At 36.1% G+C, this 24,532-nt stretch overlaps 2 protein-coding genes across 3 annotated transcripts; one reads left to right on the top strand and one right to left on the bottom strand.

Moving 5' to 3' along the window:
• Positions 1-2,919: 2,919 nt before the first annotated feature.
• On the top strand, positions 2,920-6,246 carry LOC144354113 (uncharacterized). Of its 2 annotated transcripts, none has more exons than XM_078010260.2 (3): positions 2,920-3,088; positions 5,472-5,633; positions 5,981-6,246. In XM_078010260.2, exons 2-3 carry the CDS (start codon positions 5,475-5,477, stop codon positions 6,146-6,148), a joined length of 327 nt encoding a protein of 108 aa, XP_077866386.2. In that variant the 5' UTR covers positions 2,920-3,088; positions 5,472-5,474; the 3' UTR covers positions 6,149-6,246. The 2 variants fall into 2 exon arrangements, with proteins under 2 accessions (XP_077866386.2, XP_077866387.2); XM_078010261.2 differs by having other exon boundaries at positions 2,920-3,134.
• Positions 6,247-6,722: 476 nt separating this feature from the next.
• On the bottom strand, positions 6,723-23,417 carry LOC100377181 (aminopeptidase N-like). Its single transcript, XM_085505558.1, has 18 exons — positions 22,813-23,417; positions 22,308-22,581; positions 20,663-20,783; positions 20,385-20,536; positions 20,112-20,225; positions 15,992-16,126; positions 15,839-15,904; positions 15,427-15,492; positions 14,443-14,624; positions 12,709-12,803; positions 12,470-12,612; positions 10,622-10,825; positions 10,289-10,365; positions 8,997-9,107; positions 8,642-8,809; positions 7,834-7,974; positions 7,622-7,703; positions 6,723-7,190 (listed from the first exon to the last, which is right to left on the bottom strand). Exons 1-18 carry the CDS (start codon positions 23,415-23,417, stop codon positions 7,038-7,040), a joined length of 2,889 nt encoding a protein of 962 aa, XP_085361684.1. The 3' UTR covers positions 6,723-7,037.
• Between the last annotated feature and the right edge of the window lie 1,115 nt (positions 23,418-24,532).

The raw sequence follows: 24,532 nt of genomic DNA, 5'->3' as shown, positions 1-24,532 counted from the left end.
CGCTATGATCGTGACGTATTGAAAAGATAGATCATCATATCGAACCATTTACATTAACACGACTAAATAAAAAAAATACATTACGATGATTTGTTATGATTACAGTAGATGTAATATCGATTATGTTTGTAATGAATTTGATACTTTTGTATATCTATTATTTTCAGATGCAAAATATATTGCTATCTTAACATCTCTCTCTCGCACTCCCTCTATACAGTATACGAGTAAAGTTCGATTGTAGAAACGTGAATAGATCAAATTAAATTCATTTTCTCGGTGGGATACCTAATGAGCATGTACATCAGCTGGAATGTCGTTTATTATATCGTAATAAACTATATTTCAAACATTAAGTAATATCTTTCGAAAATATATTTCGCATTTGATGTTGTTGCTTTTGTGGCACTGTGACATCTTTAAGTAATGTATGTCGATTGCGGATTAATGATTTATCAGACGATTGTATTGCAATTATGTCGCTATCAGAATTTTTGACTCTCTTGGATAGTAATATCGATTGGGTTGATTTTGATGTTACGTTTCAGAGGAAAATGATCTTAGCGGTTAATGGCCGGTTTGTTGTTGTAAATTAGCAATAAGTACATGTAGTGTCGTCAAAAAACGCAAAAAACTGGAAAACTCATTTTCTTCGACAACTAGAAAGTTGTTTATGCAAAAACAGTTGTTTTTGTGTGGAAAGCCGTGCCACACAGTCTGTGAAACAAAGTTAGAGATGGATTTTCATGCATTCGATCATACAGCATTGTACATTTCAACATTCGTTGGGAATTGATCTTGAAGAGATAAGTACACGTTTAGGTATCAAAAAGAATAGATTCGATGAAAAGCAGATAGCCATAGAGTTGATTGTTTAAGAGAGTGACTTATTTGTCATTTACTGGTAGTTTTCTATATTCTGCTTTTCCTCTTGACTATAATAGTACAACAACAAATGTACACTAGCGTAACATAACGTCTTGGCGTTTCTTTGTAGAAGATGTACAACACAATATACTGTTATCATTTCAAAGCATCTGTGATGAATTTGTTTACGCGTATCTGTTGACCGACTTATTTAGCTGATTACGAATGAATGGCTGTGTTATGTTTGTCATCGTTTCGGCCCATTTGAGGTTTTGGACGGAACTTGACTCAGTGATTTGGAACTAACTACAAGATAACCGTCGCTATTCGGACTACTATTTTTGACAGTTAGTATTCGTATTTATTAATGTAGTGAACGATTAATCAAAAGATATGACGTGTTCAGTACTTAGTTTAATTGGCTGTATGATTGAAGGTTACGCCCTAGAGTCTTAATACTGCTTTGTAATTGGTTAATGTTTTGAAAATGAATAAAGTTGTTTTGAGTTGGTTTTGGCGAGTACACGAGGAGAGACGCAGTCCAGTCCTGGAGAGTCTTGGGGCGAGTCTTGACGCAATCTAGAGAGAGTCTTGGGTCAGCCTTGCGTTAGTCTTGGGGACTTTTCCCCAGGGCGCTGTGTCTTATAGAGTGCTCGACTGATCGACTAAGACGAGAGTTGAAACGTATTTCGTAGTGTGTGTCTATTTGACTGTAAAAGTTTAAGTGACTTTCCCGATCCCGTACCTCAAGGGGACGCGATATAGAGACGAGACGAGATTCCCCCCCCCCTGGCACGTGTGGAGAAACCCAGAGGAAAAGATTTTACCCCTGATACATCTGTTAAAAGATATTGTGGGCGCTATGATAAGAAAAATTGTCCATATTGTCTGAGTTTGGTCTTGTCATTGTTATTGTCGCCATATTTACTGTGAAATGAATGTTTTTTAAGATAGATTATCAATAGCGAACAGAATACCATTAATTTCATTATTCAACTATTGTAATAAGTCATCAACTGAATATTTGTACTACAGTTTGACATGATTGGCACTCAGTCCTAATGTTTTACTATATTTGGATGAATACTAAAATCCCCGCGGCTTTCACAATAAATGGTTAGTGTTTGAAACAATGTATAACCTGTCAAAATTCATTGTATAACTTTGAAAATACTGATTGACGACAAAACGACAGCATCGTCAAAAAATGAGAATATCTGTATTCTCTGGATAACCCCCTGTCAAAGATTACATGTGTGTTGTTTTACGTAAAATGTATAGGCTATTATACTTCAACAACATTTGGGAATGCCATCTGCTACTGCTTTGTCGATTACTTTGTAATTGTACATGTGATTGATTTCAATTTATGAACGATAGTCACAGGAAATGAGGCTATATGCATTTCGCAGTTCAAAGTAAATGATAGTATATGTGTATATCGAATAGGTGTAGTGAATGGCTAAATCGCAATCATGTGACTTTTAGAATGGCGCCGCACTACAAGCAGACACCAAGGTTTCGCATTGTTTTGAGAGAATCATAAATTCAACAAAAATTCACAGCATGTGGCAAAGAAAAAAATCCCCATTGTCCATATTTCTCTAGGTAGGGAATATATTTCTCACTAGGTAGAGGATTTGTGATGTGATATGTGGTTTAATAGTCATTGCGTCTGTCGAGATTATGGGTATTGCGATTTAGAATGCTACCTTTACATTCAGCAAACACTAACTTGATAGAGACTATATTGTCAAACTCTACCATTACTAGAAGGTATATCGCTCAAACATTTCATTGGGTATGGAAGGTATATTGTCCGTAATCCTTTGGGTAGAGAACTTATTCACACTGTGTTCGTGTCTCAATCTTTAATTTGTTTCTGAGACTTAGAATATTCGGTGCGTGAGCTTTGGTCATGACCCAGCAGCATGTAGCCAGTATCCTGTCTGTGTTTCACACGTCAGATTATATTACATCAATGAAATATCTTTGTGATCTGTACTGTGTTCATGTATATACTTAGTACATATTATGATAGCAACGTGTTTCCTTTGGGATATTGTAATGCTATTAAGAATAGTGTATATCAGAGATGTGAGATTAGTACTCATTAAACTACGAGAGCAGCTGGACGGCCGTCACAATTCCTTCATTCCTACATTATATGTTTACTAAACGGAATTAAGAACAGTTGGCAATAGAGACGAGACGAATACAGGTTGGTGTATTTTATCACAATTGGGGTAACAGTCGGCCCAGGAACTGTAAGTCAAGTGGTATGTGTGTATCCAGCAACATTCCTACATTTGACGCTCTTAAAAAACATGAGTTTTTTTTCAATGTATACTCGTCTTACTAAAAGTTCAATTAGGATCGTTTTTGTGCTTTTATCATCTGACACGTATTTGTGTTCTATGTTTTATGCTCAGTACTGTAAATTTATGTATACGCTAGATTACTCTAGTGTACTGTATGTATATGTATTTTATCTATGTTATGCAGTGGCGTTACATAAAACTCTGTCGAGGACGTTAACTAAGTACATTATTGTTCGTCTGGATAATAAGACGTGTATGATTAACCTAAACATTGTATGTTCATGACAATAGTGTTATAATATGCATTCTAGTTTTCTTTTTCTGGCCGTTTACTTTACTATGCAGTATTTGTCGCGATTGACTTGACTGTAATAAATATGAATTTTGTTCACTCTATAATATAAAGAACATCCAGGGAGACATATATCCGCTCATTTTCCAACGTTTACCGTATACTAATAAAATACAAACGGAAATGGACGAACTCCATTACAAATATAAAAAGACTTTAAAACAAATTGTGTTAATCGATCAGTCAATTATTTTTATAAAATCGTGTTTATATGTACTCAGAGTCGTATGTAGACGTGATTACGGAGGTCTACCACACGTTAAACATATTACAGTAAACATTAAATTAAATTACAAGTGCAGAAATGCATTTTTTAACGCTCTGTAGAATTGTTTGCACATGCAATGTAATGCCAGATTATACATATAAATCACGGGCAATAACATGTTACGGAACAGTAATTGAATCGTCCTAGTGGGAGTTAATAACTTGATTAAGTGTCTGTACAAGTTGTACTGGATACTGTAATAATGATTATGTAAATTATCCATTCTCGCAGTTTTACAGTTGACCTAGAGTAATGCTTTGTTCCATGTTTCAATACATTGTATGTTTCAATATGATCTACCACTATATCGTTAGATTTATCATTTATCCACCTATACATTGGATCAAATGCACTTAATATAGTGCTATATTGTTATCGTTGGGTAAGTTTTCGCAGTTTGTTTTCTTATCTAATTTGCATATCACCATGCTGTCTTATATCTGTGAATAACAAGTAAAATATTAGCAATGTTAAAATGTAAAAACGAGTTATCTTATTTCTAGTCACAATACTTTTGTGAGTTGGTGCCCTGTTTTCTACATTATTGTTAGTTATCGTCCAGCTTCATACAGTGTATATTCGTTAATGTTCTGGTTCATACATTGTATGTTCGTTATTGTACTTTTAATTAGGCCAATTGACGTGTGTACACTCGATAATGAATTTGAAAAACAAGAATTTTATTCCTTCAGGTTATTAATTACTTGAGTAGATAACCACTAGTCAATCTCAGGGACGCAGATGTTAATCCTTTCAGAAATGGGGTTTATCTCGTTGTTATTTTAGGTATACACTTCGTCTGAAAACAATTAAAACAGTGAAATGTTGAATGCGCGTAATCCAACCAAATCTTTTATGAAAATCAAAATTATAAAATATACGAATTCTGTACATTTTTCATCTTATGTATGTCCGTTAGGCCCACGACGTATTGAATAGAACTTTTGATAATGAATGCAAAATATAATCCCCGGTGGGTTATGTTCTTTTTTGTATCCCGCTTGATAGCTTCGACTTAACGCGTGAATACATCAAAAACAAATAATGAGAGAAATTCCATGTTTTAATTGGACTCTAGTCCCAAGTGCGCTTGTAATCTTTTTTGTAATAATCTCTTTATTACCGGTTCGTTGAATTTCCTTCTCCACAAATGGACTGCATTGGTAAGTTAGTCATAATCACATCACATTTGGGACTCCATGGCCTCCGTGTCACTATTTGGTTGACAGCTTATTACTACACATATTACAAGCATGAATCACGTTCATTTCATGCAAACAATACTCACATGAAAGTCCACCATGAAAGTATTAACCAATCAAAACTGCGACCATTAGGAAAAGCAAATACCTCAGTCAGAAACGACCTCGTATATCAAATACAAATGTTTAATTCTTTGTTTATTATTCGATCTGAAACATCAACATACGCGTGGCCTATTTTTCCTACAAAACACTGAGTCACAGAAAACTCCAACCGTAACGGGAACGGCAGAACAAATTAATTTGAAATAACGAGGATAATACTTCTAGATATTTTCAATTAATAAAAGCTGTTGATAGTGCAATATAAATTATCCAATGTATATTGTATCATTATCAAGCACTTTTATGACGAGCACGATTTCTGAGAAAAAAACACAATCGATATTTCCTCTTTCTAGAAAATGTCAGTCGTCATGGACAGAAAATCTGTATTGTTGTTTATCGTCGTGGTAACACTTGTTTTAGTTAGTGCGAGAATGGATGAAAAGTATCATGACTTTCTACAGAATAAGTTACGTAATGGACACAGACGAAAATCAAGTAAAGGGATGGATGCACAGGTGAGAAATCCTAAATAAAGATTGAATACACTATGATAACAATCTGATCTGCTGATAAAACAAGTATCGTTAAATCTCGCAAAATATTTCATCGAGAACTTCACGAACTACTAGTTATAATAAATGTTAATATACTGTTTTATATTGTACATTGGTGATACGTCATGGATATATGTTACCTATCGTGTTCACTTTGCCGGAACATACATAATGGCTAGCGTAAACACGTGCATAGTTATGTACTAAGTGGGTGTTAACGTAGTTGTAAAATTATGAGAATCTGAAGTAAATTACTGTTACTATATGTTAGCATGTCAAATATTCATTTTCATATATATCTTTCACAGAAGGAATGTGCTGCTTATGGCGATCGATGCATGGTGATAGGAGGGCACCACCAATGTTGCAACCCGTTGCCATGTTACACTTCAGATGGCCGTCGCCAATGCGAAGACGATGATATACACTGTTTATGTCGTTACTTTGATCAGTTGTCTTTCCTTGAGAAATACTAGTAGATACATTATGTATTCGCTTTGTTGTAATTTACAATTATCAATATGTTCACGTTATTTCTGTAACCTCGTATGTATAGAGATGTAACTTGACGTAATCGATAGTGTGTGTTTTTATTCTCAGTGTGTCTCTGGAATAGGTGTCGGTTGTGTTATTAATAATATCAGTATAGTGGATTTCACAGTTCAGGTGTATGTTAACTCATCTGGAATATAGTGCGAGTGTGATATTATGCGTGTTATACGTGCATTTCACTTAAACAAGATTTCTGTCTGAAGGCTAAACTGCAAGCATGAAAATACAACTAAAAGTATTTATCTATAAACACCCTGAGTTAAACCGGATAAAGTCGAAGTATGCTGCATATTATCATATATCTCGTATTGCCCAGCCTCGTAACGCTATGGGAATAGCGTCCTCACATCGTGGCAATAATTTCCTCTATCATGCCTTTCATTCAAAACAAAACGCCCATTCTAAATTACGTCGTGTGTTTGAAATCGTGGTAAATTACCTCCTATAAGGTAGTTGATATCACTTTTTTTTTCTGCCGCAAAAACCGTATCCAGTACGTAATATTACTGCTTTATTGAGAGAATCTTAAAGCATGTGTACAAACGTAAATAACAATACTATATCAAAGAAAGCTGAAATAATATCTTCAATACTCAACCGACATTTATTTTCATATTTCAGGTTCATTGTTTTTTGATCAGTTAACATACCAAATATTTTAATCGACTTAGTGTGATTCAAAATGCCAATTCCTCCCATCTTTGTTTTGTCTGAATAAATGAACAGAGTAAGACAAGTAATGCAATCACACGTGTATACATATTCTGCCCCAAAATGCGATTATGTGCAGGGAACAGATAGGAAGATCTAGAGCTACACCACTCTTACTTCATCTTCAAGCCATTTCTGTAAATCCACAATGGTGTTCTCATGCCATAGTATATTGACTCGGGTTCGTTCTACGGCCTGTTCAAACGACTTTGCCGCCGTTCCAAGGTTTGGATGATCAGATATAAACTTCTGAAGCTATTCAAGAAAAGATAACGTGTCGTTAAGTGAGTAATGTGCATGTGAATATCTTCGAGTAAGTCAATGTTTGATTGACAAGTATTGTTTTACTTTACGTTATGAAATTGATGCAACCAACTAAACAACAGCGACTTTCTCTAATAACATCGTAGCCATGGTATATGTTTCGTTTTAATTGTAAAATATCACGGTGTTCATTGCGTGCTATCGGCAAATTCTGAATAACATTCAATGACATGTGAAGAAGTAAACATTTTACAAAAACGACGACTGCACCAAAAAACACAATTAAAGGTCAGTAGTCATAGCAACGTGCTGTGTTCGATATTCGTGTTTTTGCTAAAATCAGAATCTATGGTAAAATACATTGTTGGTTTATACACAATTCGAAGGAATGCTGTGTGACAAAAGGGCAGTTCTCACATTACCTCTTTTAACCTCAAACGTGACGAAAACGACGCAGTAACACTGTCAATAAGACGTGGGAAAGAAAACATGTTGGTGCCGTAACTATGAAAAATAACCAGAAAATAATAGTCAGGGCAGCATGGTAATGGACATTTATTAATATTAATGTAGCGCAATTAGTTACGTAATACAACAGATCAGAATGATTGGATGATGGATAGAAGGTACTCACGTGTCAAACAAGTGATCCCAGTGTGATCTGACAAAGTCCCATGCTAGTACTTCACCGACTGCACTACCAGCAATATATCCGACAACGTAGGTGGCATCCTGGCGACGAATAAGCTGTGAGTCCAGGCAATAGTTCAAGTATCTGAAAATTATGAATCAATTGTGTGTTTTTTCGTAAACGACGTTTGTTTTGTCAATTCTATGTGCTATATAAATATTACGACGTAAAGTTTTTGTACATTCTGATCAAAGTAGAATGCTACACACAAATTTTCAAATATTTCTATTTTCTTTATTTTTACATATTTGATATGTAATTCACAAAGATGAAAGAAAAATATGGAATCTTTGTATTCATCTGGGATAATACTGACAAATGATAATAGCAACATTCTTCTTAGAACATTCTTCTATTGTCAATATTTCAAAACATTGTTCAGTGGCATATTTAGTGTCTTACAGTGGACGTTTTGATGTCTAAAGTATTTATGAAATGACAATATTTAGTGAGTTTTTAATGAGGAAATATGAAATTATGGTTTATAGTAAGCGCTGCTAAAATGGCTAAACTATGCGCACATGTAAAACAATCAAATAATTGCAAGTGTCATTATATCAAGATATGCGACTCCACTGTAGAACACGAATTTACAATATATCTATAGTTAACAGTATTCTACATTCTTCATATTGAAATACTTGCACGCCAACATGTTTTACATAGGACAGTGAAAATGGTATATTAGATTCTATTTTCCTGACAAGGTTTCAAATTACCCAAAGTTAGTACGATGACATGTTTGGTATACCTGCTTAGAATCCAAGGTTGGTTACTGCATGCCATTGCCTCCATTAACAAAGATCGCTCTGCACTGCTTTGTGTTGTCAAATACTGGTTCCAGGCAAACTCCCAGTAGTCCGAGGTACCATGTGCTATGGCTGTACAATATACGTCACTCTTCATATTCTCTGGAATCCTGCCAGTGAGTGAACAATAGTGACGAAATATCATATCGACTATAAAATAATATCATAATGAATATATTGAATCCAAAGACTGTTACATTACAGTTAAAATGCCTAATGTGTTATAATACCAAATTAGCTATATATAATATTAATATCATAGAACTGGATCATAAATTAGGTTATTACAAATCTTACATGTTATTGTCGCTATTTTGCATCCAATGTACAAACATGGTGTGCGATTCTTGGATGCACTCTTCGTGACCATGTCCACAAGCTAGTGTAATTGCCAAAGATCGAGTAAGACTGCAATATACAATGAAACAATTATTAAACATGTGTTATGTATCGTCGTATGGACTGATCCCGAAGACGTTATTGACACATGTGTTATGTATCGTCGTATGGACTGATCCCGAAGACGTTATTGACACATGTGTTATGTATCGTCGTATAGACTGATCCCGAAGACGTTGACACATGTGTTACGTATCGTCGTATGGACTGATCCCGAAGACGTTATTAACACATGTGTTATGTATCGTCGTATGGACTGATTCCGAAGACGTTATTGACACATGTGTTATGTATCGTCGTATAGACTGATCCCGAAGACGTTATTGACACATGTGTTATGTATCGTCGTATGGACTGATCCCGGAGACGTTATTGACACGTGTGTTATGTATCGTCGTATGGACTGATCCCGAAGACGTTATTGACACATGTGTTATGTATCGTCGTATGGACTGATCCCGGAGACGTTATTGACACATGTGTTATGTATCGTCGTATGGACTGATTCCGAAGACGTTATTGACACATGTGTTATGTATCGTCGTATAGACTGATCCCGAAGACGTTATTGACACATGTGTTATGTATCGTCGTATGGACTGATCCCGAAGACGTTGACACATGTGTTACGTATCGTCGTATGGACTGATCCCGAAGACGTTATTAACACATGTGTTATGTATCGTCGTATGGACTGATTCCGAAGACGTTATTGACACATGTGTTATGTATCGTCGTATGGACTGATCCCGGAGACGTTATTGACACGTGTGTTATGTATCGTCGTATGGACTGATCCCGAAGACGTTATTGACACGTGTTATGTTTCGTCGCAAGGGCTGATCCCGAAGACGTTACAGTAACGGTGAAAACAATTACGTACTACTATGCTTTTCGGATGTTCTATACGATTTCGTTACAAACACTTATAAAACAGATAAATGAAAAAAAAAACATCCTGGAAGTCTCTCATTCAAATCTGAAGAAGTTTCCATTGGTTGAAACAACCTTTCGTAGCACCCAGTAGCATGGATCTCTATAACTGTCCCTCAAAACTATTCCACTTTTATCAATATTGCATATACAAACATTCACATTTTTCCGAAACAACAAGCTAAATATGTTTCATTTTCGTAAAACGAGCGACTCGAAATTATCAAATGATATTGTTCCATCAATTAAGAACACACCTGTCAAGGTCAGTTGAATCTTCATCGCTCCATCCAAGACTGCTATATAGTGGTGTTACTAGTTCCAATATGTATTGCTGTAACATAGTAAACAAACATTACCATAAAACACGATAGCTGAGTAGAGATATGTACATTTCCATGAGCGGATTTAGAGGAGGGCCGAGGGGCCGCCCCCTTATTTTTAACAACCAACAGTACTTCGCGCCATCGGCGCTCGCGAACTTGGCCTTAGGCCAACTTATCGCCCCCCCCCCAGAATCCTAGATCCGCCCCTGATTTCTGTCTGATCCAGTGTAAAAGATAATAAACAATATTATAATAATTATTTACGATATAAACACCGTAGGCACTAGTTGTTCTCAGCATGTTGTGTATGTATGCCAAGACATCATTGGCTGTCGACCAGGGTACGTAATCTCGTTCTACGACGAGGTAACGTGATATCTCCAGTGCCAGTAGTGTGTTGATATGTTGTCCTCTTGCCAAGTTAAATACGTCATTAAGAATAGCTGCACGACTAGCTGTTGGTATCACCTAAAACAATTAAAAAAGTGAGAAATAAATTATAATATGTTAAACTACAGGTGTTACATCGTGGCCATTTCACAATGTAATCTCATCCTTACAATTAATTACATAACAATTTAGTATATTAGTTTTTTTTTGACTCGTTGTTAACATAACTCTGTACTATGGTATTGGTGATATATGAATTGGGTGCCATAGGATAGTACTTGATGGCCAACCAACCTAATCCAATATGTAGTTTGCATTGTACGAGTGCAAAATAAGTTATTAGGAAATTAGGATATTAGTACCAGCTGTTTTATACGCATGCGCAATGACCGATCCTGTCAAATCTCGTTATCTGTTTTGGGGTGTGTGGTCGATGTGAAATTTCTTCAGCCATTGGGTAACGGAATTAACTGGTGTATGTGTGAAAACCGCTGTAAAGTGGCGGTAAAATGAATTTACGCGGTCTTAACAACATACTAAACCAAACTTAGACCTTGCGATACTGGTGCAGACGATTATTCAAACAACCATGAAAAATAAATGGCGTGACTTTGGTGTTGCACATTTAGCACAGAAATAAAAGACACGCCCACAGTTGGACAACCAATCATTTTATTATTGGTCACGATGTACCACGGATCATCTCCACGTCATTTGTAAACATCACATACACGATGTGCCACCATCCAATGGCGGGATGAGCGGCTTTCTTTGTGCACAATCAGCGTCAACTTCATGAGAGAAACACGACGGACTTGCGAAGCCAGACCGTCTGGCGGCGCCCTACTATTTCGTCAATAACCAAATATACTATTATCCTGTTCCCGAATTGGACATTTGTTTATTTGGAGTAATTTTCAATTCTACGCCAGGTCCTTAGTAATTAATGATTCCACGTATTTATTTGGCCGGTATTTGACAGACGTAAAATGCCATAATGTTAATTCGCGGAAATTCAAACACACTGATACTGATAATGAATTAAAAGTTTTCCAAAACATACTATATTTGCTATCCCATGGAAAAATTGAAATCAAAATACTTGGCAATATATTGAGTTTTGCGTCGCATGCACACGGTTCATATAATATCATATAAAATGGGCCTAATATACTAATGTTGTATTTATTTAATTGTAAGAACGAGTTTACATCCTGGAATGGCCACGATGTACCACGGATCCTTCCTTTGTGCACAATCAGCGTCAACTTCATGAAAGAAGCACGACGCACTTGCTAAGCCAGATCGTCTGGTGGCGCCCTACTATTTCATCAATAACCAAATATACTATTATCCTGTTCCAGAATTGAATATTTGTTTATTTGTAGTAATTTCCAATTCTACGCTAGGTCCTTAGTAATTAATGATTCCACGTATTTATTTGGCAGTTATTTGACAGACGTAAATACGAAATTTGGTATCCCATGGAAATAATTAAAATCAAAATATTTGACAATATATTAAGTTTTGTGTCGCATGCACACAGTGGAAATATCATACAAAATGGGCCTAATATACTAATGTTGTATTTAATTTATTGTAAGAACGAGTTTACATCCCGGAATGGCCACGATGTACCACGGATCGTAAACTTATGCATTTATCAGAAGCTAGTCTGGGATGTGCGATAATTGAGAGGATACAATAAAGAAAGTTATTTACCAAATGGTTTTCAAGTAACTGTTCTTTGAGAAGTCGCCAATTGGTTGCATCGTAGTTGACTCTGAAATATCCAGTTTGATCTATGTTTGCTAGTAACCAATTATTATTTCCACCACTTAGTTTAGATGAGTCGTTCATGAAAACTATCAAGTAAATAAGTAGTATGGGTGAGTATGTGTTTACTTCAGTCATTTAGTGCAATTATATATAAATATGTTTTGACAGTGGGCAATTATTACCTGGTCCATTACTCAGCCATATCCGATTCCTCTCATTCTCTCCATATTTAGGGTATAATCCATCGGTAAATGTCAGGGGAATAATCCACTTGTATCTGTAAATTAAATTATATAATGCAATAACTCAATTAGCTATATTAGAAATATGAATGAATTTTGTAATTGGAATATTATAAGGTTACCGAGTATCGAGTATCAATACGCGGCGTATTGTCTGAGTGCATACTTTGAGGTATTCTCGTAATAACCTTATTATTATACATATTTTCCTTTCAAGGATACAACATGGGAAAGCGAAATTCAAAATATTTATCAGGGAACTTCTTTGTGTGGAGTCCGGGCAGCCATGTTTGTTTTTATTATTGGAGGACGCTTACGCGTGTAATCATTCCATATTTGGAATTCGCATTTCCTATTATGGTAGGATGAAACAAGCCATGCATGGCACAGTCCCAGTTAGTTATCAAATTTAAGATATATAGTTTTGTTTATAGTAATATAGCTGGAATATAACCATGTCAGGAATATGATTTTTTAACATTAAAATAATTGACATTTGTATCTGATCGTCAAAAAAGTACTTGTCCATATTGAGAGATATTGCTTTGGAACAGCATTCACAATCAGCCATTTTGAATACATGTATATATAAATATATATATATAACATGATGTATAACGGATATATAAAATTTGAATATAATCAGTGAAAGCATTTAAGAGATATGGCTCTAGAAGCCCAATCATTAAAACAAACAGCCATTTTGAATCCAATCTGAAAAATAAATGATGTGCATCAGGAACCTGTAATGTCTAACATATGTACCAAGTTTGAACGACATCCATCCATAAATGCCAGAAATGCTTGATATTTGATGATTGTTTAGCACAAAAATGGCCACCATTTGGCCATTTTGAATAGGATCGTCAAACCAATATATCTGTCTATCTATGACATGATGTATAATGAATATTTAAAATTTGAACATAATCAGTGAAAGCAAGTCAGAGATATGGCACGAGAACCACATTCATTAAAACAAAATAGCTGCCAGTCGGCCATTTTGAATCTTATCTAAAAAACAAAATTATTTGCATCAAGGTCACATAATGTCTAATGTATATACCAAGTTTGAACAAAATCCATCTGTAAACAGTCGAGAAATGCTTGATTTTGATGGTTGTTTAGCACAAAAATGGCCGCCATTCGGCCATCTTGAATCAGATCGTAAAACAAAATAATGTGCAACAAGGTCCTATAATATCTAATGTATATACCAAGTTTGAACATAATCCATCTGTTAACAGCTGAGAAATGCTTGTTTTTGATGATTTTTAGCACAAACATGGCCGCCATTCGGCCATCTTGAATCAGATCGTGAAATAAATTGACGTGCATATGTATACTATCATGTATGATGTATGTGTGAAGTTTGATTGTGATTGGTCCAGGCATTTCTAAGATACAGGTCCGGACGCACGCACAGACGCACGCACGCACGCACACACGGACACACGAAGGTCAAAACATAAGTCCCCGTTTTCGGACTGCGTCCGAACGGGGACTAAATACCCCGTAAAATACCGCAAACTTACAGCACGCTGTAACTTATGGCGTTATGGTGACAGATGTATAATAATATCCAATAATTTTGAATTATGATTGAATAATAAACGTACGCCTATATGTACTAAATACATAATATACGAACATTATGTGATTTAAAATACATACTCATCTCCCGTTGAAGCTGTTGGATCTACAAGAAAATGCTGTTGTTCACAAGAAAACGTGATCACATGTTCTTGGGAATAATCTCGCGTGAGGGTGACAACCGGGAAACCCATCTGCAAAGTCCATGTATCCATTATATCGGAAATTGAAGCAGGTAGATCTAAGAGAGTTTCTTCTGCAGCCTAGTAAATAATAATAATTAATAATAATAATTAATAATAATAATAATAATAATAATAATAATAATAATAATAATAATAATAATAATAATAATAATACAAAAGTGACACCTGGTGATGAAATAATCCCGTATTATATGTGGAGGACTGGCCGTGGAGGGCGTTGAATACAAACAACAATATGTTATATACAATTCGATTCTTTACCGTGACTGTAAGCGAGTGCAGAGTAATCAAAGTAGATGTAATATAGTCATAGTTTATTTTCTTCAAAATAACCCTAGCTATTGCCTTCTGTGGCCTTCCCAATAACTGACATTCATTATACCATACAATAAACTATTGCAGTAATCCAACCTCGATCCCACAAAAGTATGAACAATAGTATTTGTTTTCTGATTTGGGAAAATCTATACAGATGATAAGATAACGGTTTTGTTACCTGAATAACATGACTTGCCATATACAAAAGTTTATCAAACATCACACCCAAATTACGAACATCACATCTCACAGATCGAAAGTACAAACATCACTACTCACAGATGTTACGATCATCACCTTTCTCAGAAATTAAACTATTATCCACTTCGAGGGAAATCAAATTTAATTTCTTAATGTGCAGAGGCTTTCTAATTACTAAAATATCTGTTTTCCCGGGATTTATTTTTTGGTTTTGTTTGAAATGTATACATAGGGATGTTTGACCCCCTGATCAAACAACTATGGTATATACTCTCTGAAATACTAAAACATTGTTCAAGACTTTCTAATATATTGTAGTAAAGCTATATGTGAAACCTACCTCAGTTAATGCATTCCATAGATCCGTCATTCTTGCGTTACTGTACTTAAATCGGTTTAGATATTTCTGATAAAATAAAGAATTGGCGTGCGTTACTACTATAGACACGTGTGGGTTCTTGTTTTTAGAAATATTGATTGTTGGTTACGTTTACCCTTGACTGACCGTTACTGTAACTATTCATGCTTATTAAACATGCAGTATTACAAATTAACTCGCCTAAACCAATCAGACAATATTTGTGGTAAATGTTACAAATAACCATGGTAACAAGGTGTTCACACTGATTGATACTACATAGCTCTATTCATTAGAACTAATGCCGGATAACCGAAAACAAATGACAATATACATTATTTATAAATACACTATTCTACGAACAGTGTTTTTGTCGTTGAAAAGCGCAACTTACTTTAAGTCCATTTCTGAATGTTGTTTCACCTAAAAAGTATCGAAGCATTCTGATAATCGATGCTCCCTGTAATTAAAAAAAATGACGTCACTTCGTATGGTACAGTATATTGCGACCCAAATAAATCGAATATTCAAAGAATAATTGGATCACCTTGCTGTAAGATATAGAGTCAAATATAGAGTTGATTTCATCCACGTGGTTTACTGGTACGGATATTGGATGTGAGGAGGTGAGGGCGTCCAAACCAAACGCTACATGAACGTCGAGAATCAAAAACTGGTCAAGCTGAACAAAACATAAAAAAGTACAGTTATTTCAAGTGTAATCGATATTTACTGTGCAATACAAATTCGTAGTGATAATATGTGAAATCTTGAGTGAAAATGTTAACATCACACATTGACGTCAAACGGGCCAATCGCCCATAACACGATGTAAACGTCACACGAGCTACTCGCATCACATGAACCACCCACCTAAAACATATTTACGTCACATGAGCCACTCGCCCACAACACAATAACGTCACACGAGCCGATAACCAACGACACTTTGACGTCATACGGGCCGCTCGCCTACAAAACGTTGACGCCACACGAGTCAACAACCCGTGACACGTTGACGTCACACGGGCCACGGCAAGTGGTTTAGGCTACCCGGACACAACACGCTTACGTCATATGAGCCACTCCCTCTCAACACTTTGAAGTCCACAACACGCTGATATCACAAAGGACGCTCTCTCGTAATACACGTACGTTGACGTCACGCACATGAACCACTAGACTGGCAAAGTCGGGACTTCTTTTTTTGTTTTACAATCAAAAATATAATTAATTTTAAATTTAGCCTTTTTAACGTGATCGCGAAAACAAGCGTGACTGCGAAAAAAATCCCGACTGGACGCATCAGCAAGCGACCCCCTGCGTTGGAGAGAAACCGGAGAGAAATCACTCCGGTGGTTATGCTAATTAAAGGGCGGTAGTCGTTGCGCCGCGTCCTGTTCGATATTGGACTCGTAGCGACTTATACAACGTGTGTAAAATACATTGTTTATTTACATGAAATTCGAACACGCGCTGCGCGACGACCACCGCGCTTTAAAAGTTGTTGACTAGCATTGACAACGAATCAGAGTGCAGCTACGAGGCGCGGAATGTAAATTTATTATTTTGTGTATACTAGAAGAAAACGTACTAATAATTCAAAATTACATACGTATTGGAGGCCGTGGCGTGTGTGTTTTAAAATGATGTGTGCATTTAAAAAAAACGGCGTGACTGTGCGTTTTAATGGTATGTGCTTTAAAAAATCATGTGTGTATATTAAATGGCGTGGGTGTTTTTAAAAACGTGTGTTTTAAAAATGACGTGTGAATTAAAAATGATGTGTGTCTTAAAATGACGCGTGTGTTTACAATTATGTGTATTTTTAAAAAAAACGTGTGTGTTTAAAAGAACATGTGTATTTTAAAAATAATGTGTGTTTAAAAACATAACGTGTGTGTAAAAACGATGCGTGTGTTTAAAAACGACGTGTGTGTTTTTAAAAATGGCGTGTGTTTAAAAACGACGTGCGTGTTAAAAAATGACGTGTGTTTAAAAATGACGTGTGTGTTTAAAAATGACGTGTGTGTTTAAAAACGACGTGTGAGTTTTTAAAAATGGCGTTTGTTTAAAAACCACGTGCGTGTTAAAAAATGACGTGTGTGTTTTTAAAAATGGCGTGTGTGTTTAAAAATGACGTGTGTGTTTAAAAATGACATGTGTGTTTTTAAAAATGACGTGTGTGTTAAAAAATGACGTGTGTGTTTTTAAAAATGGCGTGTGTGAGGTCGAATGAAAATTTCGTGTGTGTAAAAAGAAAAAAAAACGCGTGCATTAACTTATTTACGCCTGTGGGGGCGCTGTTTTGAATGATTTTTTTTTCGTGTGTGTTTGTGCATAAAAACGCGTGCGTTAACCTTTTTACGCCTGTGGGGGCGCTATTTGAGAGATTTATTTCATGTGTGTGTTAAAAAATTCGCGTGCATTAACCTATTCACGCCTGTGGAGGCGTCGTCTCAACTGGTAGCCATTTTCGTTTGTGGAGTTCTATAACGTTAACAATATACGTAAAAAGGAACTTGTCCAGCACGAACGTTTTATTCATTTTGCCCTATAAATTTACCGACACTGTGTATACCTCAGAGACCTGGTGATTTATTCGTGTGGTTGGTTGCTGAAGACAATGCGTCGACGTCTGGTACAATGGGGCAGAACAAAGTACTCATACTGGTCTCACAGGCGCTCGGAACGTTTCTTGGATAATAAAAAATGACCTAAAGTAGGGTCGGCATACTTAATCAATCGCCGGTACATTCGCCTACCACTCATATAATAACAGTCAATCGATTGTTTCTACCGATATCATGCTTGAGTTGTGTGAAGTGGATCGAAATACAATTTTGAAAATCGTGTTATTTTCGGACAATTTCGGTGTCATGGTGTGAACGCTTTCCTACCTTGTGATATTATATGAGTGGTAGGCGAATGTACCGGCGACTGATTAACTATGCCGACCCTACTTTAGGTCATTTTTTTATTATCCAAGAAACGTTACGAGCGCCTGTGAGACCAGTATGAGTACTTTGTTCTGCCCCATTGTACCGAGTACTTTGTTCTGCCCCATTGTACCAGACGTCGACGTATTGTCTTCAGCAACCAACCACACGAATAAATCACCAGGTCTCTGAGGTATACACAGTGTCGGTAAATTTATAGGGCAAAATGAATAAAACGTTCGTGCTGGACAAGTTCCATTTTACGTATCTTGTTAACGTTACAGAACTCCACAAACGAAAATGGCTACCACTTGAGACGACGCCTCCACAGGAGTGAATAGGTTAATGCACGCCATTTTTAAAAACACACACGTCATTTTTTAACACAAACGTCATTTTTAAAAACACACACGTCATTTTTAAACACACACGTCATTTTTAAACACACGCCATTTTTAAAAACACACACGTCATTTTTTAACACGCACGTCGTTTTTAAACACACGCCATTTTTAAAAACACACACGTCGTTTTTAAACACACATGTCATTTTTAAACACACACGTCATTTTTAAACACACGCCATTTTTAAAAACACACACGTCATTTTTTAAAACGCACGTCGTTTTTAAACACACGCCATTTTTAAAAACACACACGTCGTTTTTAAACACACGCATCGTTTTTACACACACGTAATGTTTTTAAACACACATTATTTTTAAAATACACATGTCCTTTTAAACACACGTTTTTTTTAAATACACATAATTGTAAACACACACGTCATTTTAAGACACACATCATTTTTACTTCACACGTCATTTTTAAAACACACGTTTTTAAAAACACCCACGCCATTTAATATACACACATGATTTTTTAAAGCACATACCATTAAAACGCACAGTCACGCCGTTTTTTTTTTAAATGCACACATCATTTTAAAACACACACGCCACGGCCTCCAATACGTACGTAATTTTGAATTATTAGTACGTTTTCTTCTAGTATACACAAAATAATAAATTTACATTCCGCGCCTCGTATGCAGCTGTATACGTCATATCTTATCTACGTGACCTTTCACTTATGAGGTCCCGGCGATTGTGAAAGATTACTTATATACATTGGGCATTTTAAATCGACTTGTTTTCAGTAAACATGGTATCGTCATTGCATTTAGAAAGTTAAAGTATCCATCTCTGCGATCGAATCGAATCAACCTATAAAAGGTCATGTTTACTTTCACAAACCCACTCATGAATAATCAATAACATCATATAATTAATAATAACTTTAATAACTTTATTTAATTAAGCGCAACAATTCCAACATATGAAGATCAAAGGCGCTGATACAATAAACAATCAGTCAAATATTAAAAGCACATTTAAATAAGTGCGTTTTCAATCTGGATTTAAAAATGTCTACTGAAGGACTAGAACGAACAGACAGAGGTAATTCATTAAAAAGTTTAGGATCATGAATAATTAATAGCAGTCGAATGCCCGCAGATGCGTCCAGTCAGGATTTCTTTAGCGGTCAGGTTAGTTTTCGCGATCACGCTAAAAAGCCTAAAAGAACAATTAATTATTTCTTTTTGTAAAACAAAAAAAGAAGTCCCGACTTTGCCAGTCTAATGGACCAATTGCCGCGGACAACACCATTTTAACGTTACAACAGCCACTCGCCTTAGGAGTTTCTTTTCTTCGCCCTTACACTTACCATATTCCAGTCTGGCTCTACAAGATCCATCCCATAATATGCCATGAAACTAGCAAATCCTTCCTTCAGCCATACATCCTCCCACCACCAATGCGTTGCTAAGTTACCGAACCACTGCAGAAACAAGTTGAACAGATGTCATTATGTTTTCGGGCAGTGTGTGATATTTATAACCGGCATTTCATGGGTATTTTGTTTGCATTGACGTAATCTAATCGAGAGTGAGTTGTAAGCAAACTGCGTGAATAAAACTATTCATTCTAGAAAACAAACCTGGTGAGCTAACTCATGGGCTACTAATTCAGCAGTGCGACGTTTCTTGAAAACAGTCGATGATGAGTCGGATAGATACGAAGCCTCTCTATAATTTATGAGTCCCCAGTTTTCCATTCCACCAGCTCCGTAGTCCGGGGTAACAGCCATGTCTGTATTAAGAAGAAATATTATTTATTATTATTATAATAAAAGGAGCAAACAATCCTCCAAACCAGCATCCGGGATATCACCAATCCCGAGCCCGATAACACGTTTATCAAAATGACCAAGCGTACCTATTTTGGGTAATGGAAAATCTATATCAAAGTAATGCTCATAGTATTCCAATATGGGCAAGGATATGTTCATTCCATAATATACCTCGTGAATGGCGTCTGCACGTGCCCAGGTCCGCACCTGATAAGACAAGAAAACGTACCATTATAATTAGATAGAGAAGTTCAGCGAAACCCCAGTGAATATTTAAACAGCGGTTGGAAGAAACTTTACAAGATAGAAACAAAACACATCTGAACCAAAGGATTATTACTACTGGTCAGCTGAAAATTGAACTGAATGCAGTTTGACATATAACCAGAATTACTAGTATATTATTGACATTACGTATAGATAATGAAGAAGGAAATGGAAGTATATAGAGGTGGTGAACACTGTAATATTAAATATTGTTATGGAATATATTTGGAGAGCACAATGATATAAAAATGTTTCATATTTCAATAAAATATTGTTTTAAAAGAGCACCATTATTGAAACACATGATTTTCTCATCCCCATGGTAACTAATATGCATGCGATTATTTCATCTCTATTCAACATATATTGTGTGTACATTCTATAATAGTATGAAATCTTACACAAGAGTAATGAGACATCAGTTTTACGTTTACAGGATTGTTGTTTATTTTAAAATTGCCTTCATCTAGTTTGGAGACACAACGACACATTTTACACTGGACCAAAACATGTTTTGGAGTGGTGTAAAGCTTTAATTTATGTTCACATAGACACATCTAAATGGATGCATTCACTTCAAGTGTTTATTGGAGGTATGGCTATGTTAATGAGTCCAGTTAATCACTTGCATAGCCTATGTTTACAGAAATTCGTAGTTTATTTAGATGCTGCTGTGATATTCATAGTCACATACATCCATTTTTGCACGACATAATCGACCTGTAAGTTCGAGAAAACGCGTCTTTACCGGAGCGTGACTTTCAAGTAAATAATTCCTATTGTTTAAAAGCGTATTTATAGTATACCTGGCCTTTAAATAGTAAACCTCACTAAAGGCATCGTACATTGTTTCAAGTATATACATTTATTTACAGTATATATTAATTTATTTACATTAATTTTAGTATTTCCTTTTATTTAGTTAGTAATTTCTTTTTTTTATTACATGTATTTGAATTTATTATATTTTATGTCAAGATCTCAATTGGGATACGATAGCAATAAAGATTTACTTACTTACAACTGTTTACCTAAAATAAATATCGTGTAACTAATAAATTCACATTAACACAGTCGTGACATTAAGTCGTGACACGTTTGGCGCAGGGTCGTCAAACAAAGTTTTAATAAGAAAACGAGGGCTTGCGCGGGGTGTGTGGGAACCCCACCCCCCTCCCCCCTCCCCCCACACACACACCTACGCCCTGATACACATACTCCCACACCACTTGGGGTGCATGGACGGAAGCTCCCACACAACGTGGGGTTCATTGATCGATGACTCCACTCTACGCAGAGTACATAGATTGATGGTCCAACACTACGCGGGGTGCATGGATCGAACATATACAAAACTTGGTCGATGAGTTTGATTCAATAATAATAATACAATATATAATAACTTTATTACACTACCGAACTATCAGCGGGTTCAGTATGGTAAATATATAATACTCCACCTACCTCAACGCCGTTTCTTGATACTGCCGTGACTGATTCGAAATCACTGAGAAAAAATCCAGTGATATAAGTGGACATTTTTAATGTTGTCTGAAATTTCGTTGCTACCCAGCCGTCATATCTTGATGTAACCGATTCCTGAGGCATGTTGGACAATGCTGTGTATTCGTCCTTGTGTACCATGGTTATTGCAAGTGTTGCTTTTAATGCTGGCTCATCGAAGCAAGGATATGCTTTACGAGCATTAGCTGGGGAAAAGAAGGAAGCTGCCAGGACTCTGAAATATATGAAATATCTCTGACATTGTCTCAAAATTGTTTTTAATATCTTTCCCATAGCGCTTTTTCAAAAATGCCTATTCACCCCATCCCAAGTGGTAAATATAAACAAAATGTGCATATGTACGGGAAACTGTTACGTCTAAACGTATTTATTATTTGTACAGTGAGGAGTCTATATACTGCCCCGCGCTAGTTTTTAAATAAATACAATAGCAAGCTTTGTGTACCTTTTCTGTCCTTTATCATCCCTGTAAGAACTCCTGTAAATACCAACCAAGTCATCATAAAGTACGCCGCCGTATTCGATATGAACTATATATAACTGGCCACCTTCCAAGTAACTGGCTAGCGTTATGACAATATATTGCATGTCAGGATAAAGTTCAGGCTCTTTCAACAACTGAATCGTCATGGAGTCGACCTCTCGCGTTACACGGACAAGATTTTTATAAATGTCCAACATTTTACTGTGAAGTATGATGCGTGATGTTCGGTTAATGCAAGTGACTCGAATGTCGATACTGCCATTGAAACTAAACTTCTCCGAGTCTATTTTTAGCTCCAGGGTATAATGCACAGGCTCTATGTCGGTTGGAAGACGGTAATCCTCCCATGGATTGCTGGAGCTCGGGGGAGGTGACAGTGTTGATGGCGAGTATGTGCTGCCATTCAATATGTGCTCAGCTATCGCCGTACATGGCGTTGGTAAATAATACGATAGTATTCCGACGCCAGCGATCAACGTGGTCGTGGCAAAACAGGCTATTAAAATCGTTGAAGTTGTTAGAAAAATCCCGCGTCCCCGCTGACTTGCGTCTTCATCATATCCCATAATGTTGGGCGAGTAGTCGTTGAGCGCAAATGACGACGTCACCAACGGGTTTCTTCAAAACTAGTTTGTATAATCGTGGAGAATTATAGTTTTTGGGTATTGGGTATTGCAGGCACTGTTCTCTGAACGACCCGACTGAAGTGAGTGTAATCTGCACACGGTACGAATATATACGACACACCGTCGTTTATGTGACCTATTTTGACATCCCATTTAATGACAGAAAAATTATTAGCCAACACTTGTCATATCGTGACCACAAATCAAACAATGGCAAATATATATAAATCAGGATATTGTGCAGGGTTTCATTTGAAAGTTGAATGTCAATGAACATAGTAGAAGTGTTATCTATGACAACTATCCACTCCGTTTTACACGAGACGATTCAACGCAGCGAGCAACACATGATGCACGTTGCCATATTTTGCAGTAGGCAATGTTCAACTATATGTGAACTAGGTGATGTTCAACCTTTATTACAGTAGGCAATGTTCAACATTTATTACAGTATGCAATGTTCAACATTTATTACAGTACGCAATGTTCAACATTTATTACAGTATGCAATGTTCAACATTTATTACAGTACGCAATGTTCACCCTTTATTACAGTAGGCAATGTTCAACATTTATTACAGTAAGCAATGTTCAACATTTATTACAGTATGCAATGTTCAACATTTATTACAGTAGGCAATGTTCAACATTTATTACAGTATGCAATGTTCAACATTTATTACAGTACGCAATGTTCACCCTTTATTACAGTAGGCAATGTTCAACATTTATTACAGTACGCAATGTTCAACATTTATTACAGTATGCAATGTTCAACATTTATTACAGTACGCAATGTTCAACATTTATTACAGTACGCAATGTTCAACATTTATTACAGTACGCAATGTTCACCCTTTATTACAGTAGGCAATGTTCAACATTTATTACAGTACGCAATGTTCAACATTTATTACAGTATGCAATGTTCACCCTTTATTACAGTACGCAATGTTCAACATTTATTACAGTATGCAATGTTCAACATTTATTACAGTACGCAATGTTCACCCTTTATTACAGTAGGCAATGTTCAACATTTATTACAGTAGGCA

This window comes from Saccoglossus kowalevskii, chromosome 11 (assembly GCF_978046115.1).
Source record: "Saccoglossus kowalevskii chromosome 11, keSacKowa6.1, whole genome shotgun sequence".
Classification (NCBI taxonomy): Eukaryota; Metazoa; Hemichordata; class Enteropneusta; family Harrimaniidae; genus Saccoglossus; species Saccoglossus kowalevskii.
This window is presented reverse-complemented; position numbering and strand designations above follow the sequence as displayed.

Excerpts from the sequence above, each read along its gene's own strand:
- LOC144354113 (XM_078010260.2), top strand. The coding sequence starts at position 5,475 with ATGTCAGTCGTCATGGACAGAAAATCTGTATTGTTGTTTATCGTCGTG. Across the intron at positions 5,634-5,980 it reads GTAAAGGGATGGATGCACAG|AAGGAATGTGCTGCTTATGG; the intron begins GTGAGAAATCCT and ends TATCTTTCACAG.
- LOC100377181 (XM_085505558.1), bottom strand. The coding sequence starts at position 23,417 with ATGGGATATGATGAAGACGCAAGTCAGCGGGGACGCGGGATTTTTCTA. Across the intron at positions 12,613-12,708 it reads ATGGCTGAGTAATGGACCAG|TTTTCATGAACGACTCATCT; the intron begins GTAATAATTGCC and ends TTTACTTGATAG. Across the intron at positions 7,704-7,833 it reads TGGGATCACTTGTTTGACAC|TTACGGCACCAACATGTTTT; the intron begins GTGAGTACCTTC and ends TATTTTTCATAG.